At 44.8% G+C, this 15,091-nt stretch overlaps 1 protein-coding gene across 1 annotated transcript in view; it reads left to right on the top strand.

Annotated features, from left to right (window-relative positions):
- LOC307230586 (zinc finger E-box-binding homeobox 2) overlaps positions 1–15,091 on the top strand; it is a gene marked incomplete at both ends in the record, with an annotated part of 32,995 nt that extends 17,904 nt beyond the window's left edge. Inside the window, 7 exons of the mRNA XM_080001022.1 lie at positions 9,431–9,721; positions 10,891–11,076; positions 11,640–11,845; positions 12,109–12,220; positions 12,455–13,974; positions 14,091–14,274; positions 14,544–15,091. Coding sequence (XP_079857148.1) covers positions 9,431–9,721; positions 10,891–11,076; positions 11,640–11,845; positions 12,109–12,220; positions 12,455–13,974; positions 14,091–14,274; positions 14,544–15,091 — 3,047 coding nt within the window. The remainder of the gene's footprint in view (positions 1–9,430; positions 9,722–10,890; positions 11,077–11,639; positions 11,846–12,108; positions 12,221–12,454; positions 13,975–14,090; positions 14,275–14,543) is intronic.

Raw genomic sequence — 15,091 nt, 5'->3', positions numbered from 1 at the left:
ACAGAAAGTTATGCAATGACGGAATATAATCATAATAATAATGCAAATGACAGCGGCAGTGTCAGGGGTGTGAGATAAGGACATAAACTACAGCCAACAAGTTGTACCATCTTGTTTCGTTTGAATTAAATAGACTTGCACCGCAATGCGCAAAGTGTAGTGTTTGTCAGTGTGTTATTAGGTTGCATAGTTGTGTGTGTGTGTGTGTGTGCGCGTGTGTGTGTCGGCTGTGCATCAGTTTGTTAGAAGCTGCTTCTATATTTCGTGGTGTTTTGAAGCCGCCGCCGCCGCCTCCGCTGGGCAAAAAGGAGCCGTCCACTGCAGCCGCCAGTGACACACAGAAAAAGGGAGTTGCCAATTAGGGAGAACTGATATGGATTTATTTTCACATGTCCAAGTCCTCTCCTACAGTTCCCACTTTTTACGAAATCCTGGGAGTTTGCCGAGGCCAGAGTCTTCAAGCGATTGCCTGGAGCCATTTTGGCAACTTGGAAAGCTCCCTCACTGATGTCTCGGGGATCAAAGTGAAGCTACCGCCAGCAAACAGTCAAACTAATAGGACAAACTTGTTTGCAAACCGGCTTTTGAAATTTTTTTTTTTTTTTATCAATGAATGGCTTTTTTGGGTCGGGCCTCGAGATGTCTGCTGCAAGAGGATCGGTTTTTTATGTCACACCCATCCCGACTCAACGCTGGGAGAAAAACATCAAATGCCTCAGTGGGCGAGCGAAGAGGACTTTAGATGCACCGTTCAGAACAGATAGACGAGTTGAGATGGAGGCTGCTCGACTGTTGGCTCCACGGCTGAGATAAATGGAACTCACTCTCGCTTTGAACACAAGTTCCAACTTTTTGTTTTTCCGGTGTCGCTGCGTCGACGAACGCTCCCTCTTGACCGAGTCGAAATCAAAACGCGGGGAGCTGCTGTCCCACTGTCACTGTCTGTCTGTAGCTTTCCTCTGCTCCATTCTATGCTATTACTCTCTCTCTCGCACACACACACACACACACACACACACACACACACACACACACACCGACACGCACGCACGCGTACACGCACGCAAATACTACATGCACACACGCACACTTCTATGTGTGACTGGTTGCAAACTTTTCTGGGCCATTGCATTCAGAATACACACACACACTCATGCTCGCGCACGCGCGCACACACACACACACACACACACACACACACACACACACACACATGCACAAACACTCTGTTCTGCTGAGTCTTTTTAATCATTCTTGGTACAATAGTAGGTCAAACTGTTTTTCTCTTGTGCAGTTTGACTCTTAATTTGTGTATTGATGTTTTTTTTGTCTTTGTGTTTGCATAGTTTTGTAAATGTGTGCCTGTGTGAGTGTGTGTGTGTGTGTGTGTGCGTGTGTGTGCCCGTGTTCTCGGGGACCCCCCTTCCCTGTCGTATCGTTGCATTTTAACGCGTGGGAGGTGCAGTTTCACACACACACACACACACACACACACACACACACACACACACACACACACACACACACACACACACACACACACACACACACACACACACACACACACACACACACCTCATTCTTTTATCATGTATCTCAATGTATACTTCTTTACCTCTTCCTCTTTCCATCTCTCTCTTTTTCATGAAGAGCATGTTTTTCTATCAGTCTCTTTGTCAGTCTCTCCCTCCCTCTATCTCTCTTTGTCTCTCTCTCTCTCTCTCTCTCTCTCTCTCTTATTAGTGATCTGATAATGATATGCAACCCACAGCCAGTAAGTTAAGACACACACACACACACACACACACACACACTTATTAGGCTACTACTGTAATGAATGCAGACTTCACACTATGACTTAACCATTGGTTATATATATATATATATATATATATATGTATGTATGTATGTATGTATGTATGTATGTATGTATGTATGTATGTATGTATGTATGTGTGTGTGTGTGTGTGTGTGTGTACAATATATAAATAAATCTGTGTGTGTGTGTGTGTGTGTGTGTATGTTTATATATATATATGTATATTGCGCACGGCAACACGGTACGACTACAGGAAACATTGCATTGTTGCAATTTCTGTCTGATGACATTTAGCTTCAATCTTTATTCAGAATTCCAGATAAAATATATGAATATATAAGATATGAAATATGATATGATATACATAAAGCTTGAGACATGCGGTGGAATGTCCAGGTCACGGCAGTGCATTATGTATTTGGTGCATCGTGTGATGACACAGCATCGTGCACGATATGTACATGTTGAGATCATTAGTCTTGTTTCTATTGATGATGATGATGATGATGATGATGATGAGGATGATGATGTGTGTGTTTTTTTAAGAGGGTAGGTCACACCGCATCGATCGATAGAGCGTCAGAAAGAATTGCGTGGCGGAGAGAAAGTCTGATTAAACGAAGGAACAAGTGGGAGGTGTTTTCTCACTGTTGTGGTGGCTTTCGACTCATTTGACTCATGAAAAGCAGATATCGGCTTTGAATCAGCGGCTCCCACACCTTGGATCTGGTTCTATCGTATTCTGCATCTTAGTGATATTTTAACCCAACACACTTTGGAGGAACACGGATAAATAGGTATTGTAAAAGGAAACACACACACACACACACACACACACACACACACACACAGCTGCGCGCGGGCGCTTATGTTGTTGTTGTTTCATGTTTGTGTGTGTGTGTGTGTGTGGCGGGGTGGGCATCTGTGACCCTGATGTGGTGACTGACTTTGTCCAAAAACTGCGGCTATTAAGTTTATTTTAACCGTATGCAACCGACACTATTAGAACATGTTAACAACAAGCATGACGTGTGTAAAATGGTAAAACCTCTGTAATATTTTGAAATATTATGGTGGGGGGGGAATGACTATTCATTTTGATAATGGAGAGTTATTTTTTTAATGCAGTGATTGACGTGAAATTGGGAGGATCCTAAAAAGTTACAGCTGAACAGAAAAAACTATTTCACACTGTAAAATGCCTCTAATTCACCTTAATGCGGGGGTTATGTGTAAATCGTGTTACCTTGTGTGTTATGTGGCTATAATTACCTCCAGGTTGGTGGTGAAGCTGCAGTGAGAGTTTTTAGGAATTTATACTTCTTAAAAATTGTGTTTGTTGAGTATTTTATTGTTTAAGTGTGAAGTGTATTGCATCTCTGTTTAATGCAGATGTAAATTAGTTTTCTACGTCCTTAACAAAGTGACACCTCAGTGTAAAAAAAACCCCAAAAACAAATCATTGTTCCTCATGAAAATATTACAGCAATGGTGACAGCGACGCTCGCCCTGAACAGACATTTTCTTAGGGTGTTCATATGTAGAAAATAAATAAATAAATAAAAAACCGAAGGCCGCAGCAAAATAATAAATCGGGATGTTGACTGCATGAAATATGATAGTAAAGCCAATTAGGCACCCCGCAGAACTATCACAGAATTAATTAGCAGTGACAAGCGGTGAAAAATGGCATTTAGCATTTGTGATGTGAACTTGTGAAAAGTTCCAGACGGCGTCTGCCGAGGTTGGAAGGTGTCAATAGTTCATTCATTGGAAATGAGTGGGCAGGTTGTGGCTGGGTTCTTAGTACAGGTGACATGTTGGGTGTGGAGGTTAGTGCAGTTTAGAACACATAGCCCTGGATGTTGTGTTATTGGACTTTTTTTTTTTTTTTTTTTTACAAATTACTATTTTTTTTGACACAGTGTGTGTTTTAGAATGTGTCCAGGTGACAATGAGGGCCTCAAGAGGTGTGAGGGGCTCGTGGCGTCCTGCAGAGGTGTGTCTGCCCGATCCGTTTATCTGAACAGCGCTTCGCGTGTGTTGTAAGCGATGCAGAGTGAACGGCAGGAGAGATCTTTATTATGATCGCGGCGCTGACGAGGAGGAAGTTATTTAGGAAATAAGAACGCAATCGACATTTTACAGATAATAACGTCCATTTAAAGTTACAAGGAGTGTCTGGTCTTTGCTGTATGGGCCCGATCCAGAAAACACAGCTTTATAGTTTCAAGCATATGAACTTCTGCATATTATTGCGTACGTGTGTGTGTTTGAGTAATTAAAACCAACCATATTGCAATTTGAGCATTGTTTTCAGTTTGTGAAAAAAAAAGAAGCAACAATGTTCTTAGTAGTGGAGTCGGTCTAACCTAAAAATGAAATCTTGATTTTATGGCCTATGGAAAAAGCTGAACAAACATATTTGGAGGCGGGGGTTAATATAATTATCATAATAATAATTAATAAAAAGCTAAATTTGGCCGTAATAACATATATACTTAAATGGGGATGTTGGCTGCATTATTCAAGTTAAGCCCGAGCTTTGATGCCGTTCCAGACATCGTGTCTGCCGGGGTTCGAAGGAGGGAACAGTTGTGTGATTGGTTCATGGAAATGTCAACGACCTTTACCTGTGGAGGGAACACTGAATGCAAACACCTTTGCATTCAGAGTGAGAAGACCACGGAGGACTGTGGGCTCGGATTTGGATTCCTGAATTTTGCGAGGTAAGTAGAGGTGTGCGCCAAAGGAGATCACGAGGGTTACTGAGGGCATGAGGAGGTCTTTGCAACGTTTGAAGAAAATAGAAGTTTTGTTGTGAAATGTAAACGGAGTAATTGTCAAACGGAGGGCGATTAAGCAGCGAGGACTCTGGTCGTTGAATAGTTGTGTTTGGACGAAATTTTGAGGTTTTTGATCATTGGGATCCACATCCAAAAATGTGCGAAATTGTGGAGTTAAAAAAGGCGACCAGGCGGAACATGGCGAATTAGAAAATGTGGCAGAATAATTATTAACAATAATAAAGATGACAAAAAGGGTATACACATCTTATAATAATAATAATAATAATAATAATAATAATAATAATAATAATAATAATAATATATTATTATTATTGTTGTTGTTGTTATTGTTTTTGTTGTTTTTGTTATTATTATTATTATTATTATTATTATTATTATAGCTGCAGGCAGCAATGCAAGGGGTCCAGTTTAGTCGCAGCAATTGTACTAATTATATGACATCACAGCGTCTGTGTGTCCATCCAGACTAAGATTCGAGCCGGTTCTGAACATTCAGAGTCCAACCTCCACATTATTGTATATACCATGTTGGATGATGATGTCACAAAGTACTCCGCTCTAACGCTGCCGATCCCTTTGCCCTGGTACTTCCGGTACCTTTCCTTCAGAGAAACTCCTGCCAAACATTTCAGAGCTTCACCGCTTGTCTTTGTTCGAAATGTCACTGGAAATCCAGATGAATGTGAAAAGATATAATTTATGTTTTAATAATCTATACCGGGATAAGCCTGCACTGTCCCTTTACGAAACTGGATGATGATGCCCCGCTTCACCCCTTCCCCCCGGAACCTTTGCTCATTTTTTTCACTAATTACGCCCACAGATATAATGCGATCAGTTGATCACACAGCATGTGTGGACAGCCCCGAATACAAATCTTATTCATTCGTGTCCCTGGGTTCGACGGGTTTCCCGAGCGACAGACATTACCATGTCACAGCTACATGCGATAGCGTCCAGAGGAGTATGAATCCGAGCAAAAACAAGAGTTCCAACCCTAATCATGAGAATAAGAATAAAATGAACAACAGCAGTAGAGTGTACGCGCCTTCTGTGTGCGACACCCCGTTGACAATAATAATAATAATAATAATAATAATAATAATAATACATGACATAATAAATAATAAAATCCATAACAAACAACATCATAATATTCAGCAAAACAATATCTCATAATTGCAGTCCAGGATTTATTTCCCAAATATTTTTAAAAGAGAAATGGTAACAATTATGCATCAAACAGGCCCGAGTTTTGCATGTTTAAATTTAAGAAAACCCAAACGAAACAAACAAGGTACTTCCAAGGTAATTATTGTGTACTTAGTATTTTACCACATAATCACAAAGTAAATACACGGTTGCATGTGTGCACGGTAAAATAAACTGCAATGTAGATGGTTGCTGGATTTCTGGATTTGGCCTTGGTGCTCTTTAAAGGACCAAATGGCCGCGTGGAGGACGTCTTTTATTGATCTCTGGAATTCGTTTTTGTTTTTTTTGGCGTTTTGGTGTCGTCGGTGTTTCCTGGAAACTCTCTTCACATATCTAACATCTGTATTTCTTACATCTATATATCTTACCACGTTTTTGTTTCTTTGTGTTGACGATCAGTTACGGGGCGCTTTTTCGCCGAATAAGCGGCTTGGCACTTTGGAAGTAACGCTTTGCGAGAGAAACACGTGTCTGATTTCGACTTTGCGGGACCGGGGCCTGGGCCGTGGTGCAGCAAAGACAAATATGAAAGCGGCGATATTTCCACGCTGGATGGTGTTGTTGTCAGTCGACGAGAGAAACTCTCAAATCCCGAGAGGGCAAAGCGCCATCGCCGCCGCTGTCAAGCATGATGCAGCACACTTCAGTTAGCGCTCTCTGGGTATGACTCACGTTCTTCCCACACACGCACACAGACACACACAGACACACACACACACGCACACACACACACACACACACAAACACCAGCTACAGCCCATGCAAATTAGCAGTTGTTCGGCTCTTTTCTGTCTTCGGCGTCTGCAAACACGTTACCCGCTCATAAAACAGATATGTGTTTTTGACGCAGTTATCAATCCCAGACCTCCTTGGTACCTCGACACAAGTACATGTGAAAGAAACAGCATCTCGGGACCACACACGCACGCGCGCTCCCGCGCGCGCACACGTGAAAAAATCCTCTGCACCGTTCAAAGATTCGCTTAAATAAAAGCCTTTGTGAAGAATGTACTCGCTATCCAAATAAATAAATCAACAGGCCCAATAATGAAAGCCATCCGTGCGCCGTGCTGCTTTAATGACAGCGCACACAGGCCCTGTGTCACTCACTGTCATGAAAGGGAAAATTAGAGCCAATTTCACGCTAATCTGGACCAGATTGTTCTCCTCTCGGGGGCCCGGCGGTATGTCCTATCATACAGAAATCCCCTCGGGGCTGAGGGGTCCACCTCAAAAACATCATATAATATCATAGCTGCCCCGTTTGGTGGAAGCGGATTTGATGACCAATTTAATTTTCTCATAAAAAAAAAAAAAAGTTCTTTGCTCTCTCGCTCTCTCTCTCTCTCTCTCACCTCCCTCCCTCCCCGCCCACACGAGACAGCGTCAGATCGCACGATCGCAACGCGTCTGGCTGCGTTTTTTTTGTTTTTTTTTTCCGTTTTGACAAGGCCGCCATCAAACCAAGGATGAGTCGATACAAATGGATAATGATATCAAAATATTCAGCAGACATTAGTCAGTGTCTCGTTCTTTAAACCCTGCCGATGGGTTTTTGGAGCGTTGGAGAGGCTTACACGGGTCTTCAAACCGTGCGTCGTCGTCGCCCCCGCAAAACCGCCATGTGCCCTTCAAGTTACACCTGTATAGTCATAGCTGAAAAGCTGCATAATGTCACCAACTGTGTGTGTGTGTGTGTGTGTGTGTGTGTGTGTGTGTATGTGTGAGAGAGAGAGAGATAGAGAGGCGAGGCAGCTTGTGTGTATCTGTGCGGAAAGGAGAACTAATTTTGGGCTTTATCAAAGTGACATGTAGAGAGAGGGTTCAGTCATTTTAAGTCAAATCAAAGTCAAATCGTCCCGGTCCCATCGTACCGCTGTGGGCTTATCACTGACAGTGCAAAGGAGACGAAAAACCAAAATGATTACCAAGTGATTACTGTGCTCAGTAAAAATGAATAAATCTGTTTGGCGACACTGTCTGACACCGCCAAATTGTGAATTCACATAAATATATATAATTTTTTTAAGTTTCAGGTTTTTTTGGCAACCCCGACCGAAAACCTGCCGCAGGCTCTCGTCCCTTTGAATGAAAAACGAAACAGATAAAAGTTGTCTTTTTTTTTTTTTTGGAATATCAAACGAATCACAAAAAAAACATTGTTTTATTGTTCAAACACGACAGGAACAGTCGGTATTTGACGTATTTTGGCAGTTGCGTGGACGCCCCCCCCCCCCCCCCCCCCCCCCAAAGCCAACGCCAGGCTTTTCAAGCGTTTTATTTGAAAGGCCGAGGAGTCTCTGTGCGGACCATAATAGTCATTATTTGGATGTGATGAGATATTTGCCAATCAGTGGGAAAGAAACAGAGAGTCCTCAAAAGAGCCTGGGAAATAAGAGCCTACAGTTAAAATCCCAGGCATGTGTTTGTGATTGTCATTTATTGTCTTTGCCATGGGAAAAAGTGATGCCCCCCCCCCAAATTCTGCCCGAGTCTGGACCAGAAGGACTCAGCAGTAAAGCTTTGACTTGCAGTGGCATGCTATTTTATCCTTTCCTTATCTTTAATTTAATGTGCCTTCCAAATTGTCATAACATGACTCTTCCATTACCTTTCTGCCGATTAATGAGGTAACGAAAATCATTGTTGGTCATTTTTTTTTCCTCCAATACATTTTTTTCCCCAAGTCATTTTAGTTAATTCCGCTTTACATCTGAGCAGCAGTACCTACCTTTAGAATAAAAAAGCTAAAATAATATAACAATAACGTATTTATATATGTTTTTTTTGCAATAAAATCATTTTTTACACACTTATTTAAGTGTGTTTTACACTCTTAAATGACAACCCCTTTAGATTTAAAATTGTTAAAAAAAATTGAAAATACATTAATTCAAGGGCTTTTTCAATGGTTAATATTGAACAGGACTAATCTCAGGTCTGCTATCTGATCTGATGTGATCTGATGTGATCTGATCTGCTGGAGGTTCAGCTCCACGGCAGCATTTTCTTCTGGTAATTCTGTAATATCATGATTTCAAGCAGTAACCCATTGTTTGAGCGTTGAATACCCTCAGTTGTGTAGGTTGAGCATGCGACAGGCACATCTGCCTTGTATTGATTCTAATCCGCAGATCAACCCACACATAAACCATGTGAAATATCTCCACATAAGAAACACATTGTACACCATGACATAAAGGCTATTTTGTTGCATTTTTCGAACAAAAACAAAAAAAAAAACAAGTAATGGGATACTCTTGCTGCCGAACTGAAATTAACCAAAAAAAATCCATAATCATGGGGCGGTTGTTGTTCTTTAAGTTAAATATGATGTTAGAAATACCAGGATTTAAGAAAATATATATTTTTAATTGGTGTCATTTTCTTGGCAGCTTTGGTTTCAGTTCCTTAAACATATTATGTGTGTGTGTGTGTGTGTGTGTGTGTGTGTGTGCGTGCGCGCGTGCGTGCGTGTGTTTTCTGTTTTGCAAGAAAATATATGGAATTTAGCCCCAGCGCCAAATACTTTGAAGCACTCTTGTAATCCCTCACTTCTCACTCTCTGTCACTCTCTGTTCCACAGTGGACGTCGAGGGGGTGCGTTCCCCCGGTGGCTCCGAGGGGGAGGATGAGTTGGGCGCGTGGGGCTTGGCACCGCAGGACGGCCCGGGGAGCCCCGGCAAGGCGAGCCTGACGCCCAGCGAGGGGTCCGGGGAGCCCGGGAGCCCCGCCCAGTCCGCACGGACCCACAGCCCCCGCGGCCGGACCCCGTGGGAGAGAGCCGAGGCCGGGGAAGAGGGAGAGGGAGAAGGGGGAGACACCGCCGCGTCTGCCCGGGACGGGGAAGGAGACCGGGAGACGATGAAGATGTGCAGTAAGTCACGCCCCTTCCCGCGCTGAAGATGAGGCCGTTGCCCGAGCCCGTCGCCGTCCGGGCCCACGTTCAGGAGAGGTTCTTCAAGGAAGGACTTTCTGGATGTGTTGGATAGTGCTTTTTATTTATTTTATTTTTTTTTAGAATCATACCGCATATAAACATGTTCACAGCGTGCCTCGTGATGCAAGACGCTTCCACCGCAGTCGGGTGAAGCAGCTCGGAGCTCCGCAGCTCCACCTCCTAAACGGCGGCTGGCGACGCGGAGCCCGTTTCCTCTTCGCTTTGCGAGACGACGGCCCCTTCTATCGAGCACGACAAAGGAACTCATCCTACGCAAAGTCACTATATCCTACGCTACGGTGCTGATATCAGAAGTCGGCGGCGTGAGGCTTCCCCTCTTTATTTCGGGGCAGAGATCAAAGACCAAAGACCGGCAGTCATTTAGCCCCGTCGCCTCGTCTGATTTGGCCTCTCTTGATGAGGGCGAAGCCGAGTTTTTACAAGAGCCGACCACACCGACTCGTCTCTGTGCCCACATTAAAACACAGCTCCAAATATGCCAACATCTGCAAACATTTGAAAAAATCTCGGTCAGAGCGGCGCTGCTGTAAGCAAAGATGACTCGCATGAGCCGCGGTGGAAGCGGCTTCTCACGTGAAAAAAAAAAAATCATTTTTAACTACTTACCTTTTTTAGAGACTGAGGGTACAAAGATGTTCAACGCAGTATGAGGGTCACACACACACACACACACACACACACACACACACACACACACACACACACACACACACACACACACACACACACACACACACACACACACACACACACACACACACACACACACACACACACACACGCACACACGCACGCACACACACAGTGGAATCAGAATTTGGCAGCACTAAGATTTTTGTTCAAAAATCCAAGGTAAACATTTAAATGTTGAGTTTACATAAGTTATATTGAATTTAAACAATTTAGAGAGATCCCAGATGTCATAATTCACACCAGTCATAGTTGGGTTGAAAATAAAACATTTCTTTTTGTGACAACATTTGACAGCTAAATGCACAACCTGTGATTTTTTTTTTTTTTTTGTGTTTTTTTTTTTTTTGACAGCAGATTATAGCCGATTCCCTCTCTCTCTATTCTTTCTCCAGATAAGTCATTGGACTCCCAGAGTGCCTTAGAGGACTTGGCCCACTATGAATTCTTGGCCCAGCTGAGAAAGGCGTCTACCTCAGCCGGTCTCCCGGAGCATCTGACCCAAAATGGGAACAGGCACGATGACCTTCCGCCGGCCATCTGGTCTCCTGGGGCCCAGCACCTCTCACCTGAGGGACTCTGTGAGTTAAGAAACTGCTTTTAAGGAACTGCTTGGCTTTACCTTTCTTCAAGACAAGTATCAAATACGCAAACGCCACGTGCTCGCGGTACTCAGTGTATTTTGCCGAGCAACAGAGAAGCTTCCTGCTTCCATAGAAGAGTCTTAATGTTCTGCATGGAAACTGTGTGGAATTTCCAAAAGCAATGGAGACATTTTGCCGTTTTGATAGAGTACGACCAAGGGACACGCTGTCTGTAATTCTTGCTGGTTTCTCCATCACACATGTCCATTTCCACAGTATTTATGACTCCATTTCACTGTGATCCATTAGTCTTGAACGAAATGGGAACTTATGAGAAACTCACTGAACAGTTTTGTGCAATGTGGGTCACGGCCAAACAATCAATTGAAATTGAAAAATAGGCAGTGACATGGATTTATGAAACAGTCTCAATAGTTTACTCACTTTTTCTTCATGTCAGCTGTACGACTATGAATTGTTACTCTATTAAGTGGACTGACTTAAAAAACGCGAAAAACAAACCAAAGAAACTGAGCTCTAACTGGACACAACGGTTACAGGCGCGCTCCCGGACGCACCGAGGAGCCATCAGGCGTGTCCGTTCTGCCACAGGAGCCTCCAGAGAGGAGCCTCCCTCAGAGAGCACATCAGAAACTGCCAGGACAGGGACGCAGGCCACATGGTCTGCCCGCTCTGTGGATACACTGCCACCTATAGGGCGCAGATGGAGAGACACCTGGCACTGCACAACCATGTGCAGGACAAGGTGAGGGGGGAAAAAAAAGAAAGAGGAAAAACCATGTTAAATGAATCATAGATATTATTATTATGCTGTCAAAGGGTTGTGTTTGTTTATGTGCCTTGACCCATAATGGGAATTCTAATATGGAAATAATGGGAATGGGAATGGTGTTTTCAATTGAATAACTATTCCTTTTTACAATCCTGCAAACATCATGAACTGAATGTAGTGGCATTTTTTTATATATTTTTTGTAATGTAGTATATCCTCCTATTTTCAAATTCTAGAATTCTATCGCCTTGGACCAGGGCATGGAAAGCAGAAAGTTTAAATGCCTGCAGTGTGGGAAAGCCTTCAAGTACAAACACCACCTCAAAGAACATCTTCGTATCCACAGCGGTAAGATAGAATAACATCAGAATGACAAATCTGTATTTTTCCATTGTTTTGTTGCATCCTAACCTTTACTTATAATGTCAATTGTACCATAGTATGGATCATAGGTAAATGAATGTATTGTGCAGAAAGAAAAGCTTCTAAAATGATTCACAAATATAACAAAAAAGGATCACACTAACCGTTTTTATGTTTAACTGCTGCAGCCCTAGTTTGACCCTGTTACTGTCTGTTTAGGTGAGAAACCATACGAGTGTTCCAACTGCAAGAAGCGTTTCTCTCACTCGGGGTCGTATAGCTCTCACCTCAGCAGCAAAAAGTGCATGAGTGGAGGAGGAAGTGGCGCGGGAGCCGCAGGTGTCTTTAACGGGCACAACCATGGTTCCTACCACCACTCCTTCCCTACATCTCCCCCTGCCGGCGGGGGGAAGAACACCAACGGCAAGAGCTCCCCATTCTCTGCTAAGACTCCGGAGAGTGTCGGGGGTCTGGGCCGAGTGCCGGAGGATCCTCACCAACTCTCCCCGCAGGGAAACCACCAGACCTTCATGGCATTTCCCAGAGTTTCCGACCTGGCCGGGCTGTGGGACCCCACGGCCGAGCTCTCCCTGAAGGCCAGCGTGTTCAAAGGCACCACCCTGCTGCCTTACCTTCACTCCGGCGCCAAGTTTGAGCAGGTGCTTCAGGAGATGCTTCACAGGGAGGTGAGGAGAGAGGAGGAGAGGGTCGGAGAAGCGCGGTCGGGGGAACGGAGAGGGACGGACAACGGAAGAGGGCTGGGCAAGACTGCCTCACCAGACGGGAGGGCTGGAACGGAGAGGTTGAAGTCGGTCGAAGGGGACAGAGGCGTCCTGGGTGTGATGTGTCGCTGGTGTTCCCAGCTTTTCCCCAACGCTGCGGTCCTTCTCCAGCACGAGCGCTACCTCTGTAAGATGAACAGAGAGGCAGTGGAGCTGCCTAAAGGTCCTCACAGCAAAGGCTACTCATCTCCCCCTCTTGCCTTCCAACCAGCAGACTATACTAAAGCGAGCGCCGTCACCAAAGGCCTCTATGAAGACAATTCACCAATGCAGAAGCTCAACTGGCACTCTGTACCACAGCAACTTCTGGTCGCACTGCACTCGCCCACACAGTCTCGCCCTGAAATCCTAACATCTCAACCTTATTGGTCCAACCAGGAAAGCGGTAGCCCCAGCCAACCTATCAGCCCGTCCGCAGAGCTGACGTCGCCTAAAGCCAGAAGGAGAGTTCCTTCTGGATTTGGTTCTCCTCCGTGCCTTAATCTCTCCAACGATCCTGTCGAACATTCCCCCCGTAAGAACCAGACGGCACACCACAACAGGGCCTGGTCTGCCAACGCACAGAATGAGCCTCTGGACCTCTCTCTGCCGAGGCAACCTTCGGGCAAAGACGGGGAGAATAAAAATGTAAACGGTACTCAGGCCAGAGGGGATAAGAGAAATCTAGAGAACCAGCAACTCAGGAGACTGGGTCCAAGCCACTTTCCCCTTCACCAACACCCACTCTACAGCGGGGCAGGAGCGCCTATGTTTGGAGCTTCCATGTACAATGGCTTTCCTATCCTCAATCCGATGGCCCAGGCTGGCCTCGGGATATCGGGGCATGATGGCATCCCGTCTTTTCCAATGAGCCAGCCCTCAAACAGTCCAGAGTTCCTCTCCTCAATGGCCTATATCATGGAGACAGATACGGAGGCCTTGCTGAAGAAGATTCACCAGGACAGACACGCTCTGATGGTAAGAACATCAATGAATAACATCAAGAACATCACCATTTAAAGATTCATTTTTTTTCCAATTCCATAGGATATAGAAAATGTGTTGATTACATTATTGTCCTGTTTACTACCAAGAATGAAGCTTTAAGTCGTGGAGGTCTGGATTACCTCTCTCTCATGGACGAAGGGGCAGAAGGGGAAGGGGGGCCAGGTCGGAAGAGACTGAAGAAGACAGAGGAAGGACTGTACGCCTGTGACATCTGTGAAAAAACCTTCCAGAAGAGCAGCTCTCTGCTTCGACACAAATACGAGCACACAGGTCTGTAATTCACCCACAATAGGGGATTATTTTTAAAGGGGAAAAAAAAGTGGGTTGAATTTGCTCAGTTGTGTCAAGTGAGAAGCTGCAGCACCCGGGCTTAGGAACCCCAGACAGACCAGCCTGCATGTTTAATAGGAGTGATAAAAAAAATCTAATAACAGTTCAGTTAATTTTAGAGTGATGTAATAGCTTCCAATAAAATGCCCGTAAATCCCGCATTTTTTTAAAGGTTAATATAAAGTTTTTTTTATGTTTATTTATTGCAGGCAAACGTCCACACGAATGCAAGATCTGCAATAAGGCTTTTAAGCACAAGCACCACCTGATAGAACACAGCCGTCTACACTCTGGAGAGAAACCCTACCAATGTGATAAGTGTGGCAAGCGCTTCTCCCACTCCGGCTCCTATTCCCAGCACATGAACCACCGCTACGCGTACTGCAGCAAGGACCAGGATCCAGACCAGGACCCCGAAGAGATGCCCCTCACCCCAGGGGCGGCCAGCAGTCTTGGGGGCCGCTTGCCCGACGAGACCCCTCACTCCTTCCTCAGTGACTCCAGTTTGGACGGTGGTCCGGACGGCCTCGGGGAGGCCTCCCCGACGGACCTCCGTCTGGACCCCTCCCTGGCGGACCTCCCAGACGAGCCACCCAGGCCTCCCACATCCTCCTCCGAGGTCCTCCCCGAGGCCCGTATGGAGCTTGAGGTAGGAGACGACATCGGAACTGATAGTTCGGAGAACCATCACTGGGAGGATGAAACAGGGGAGCAAAATGGAGACAAACTTAACCTGGACACGGCACACTCACAGTGA

Source organism: Zeus faber (assembly GCF_960531495.2).
Source record: "Zeus faber genome assembly, chromosome: 5".
Lineage (NCBI taxonomy): Eukaryota > Metazoa > Chordata > Actinopteri > Zeiformes > Zeidae > Zeus > Zeus faber.
This window is presented reverse-complemented; position numbering and strand designations above follow the sequence as displayed.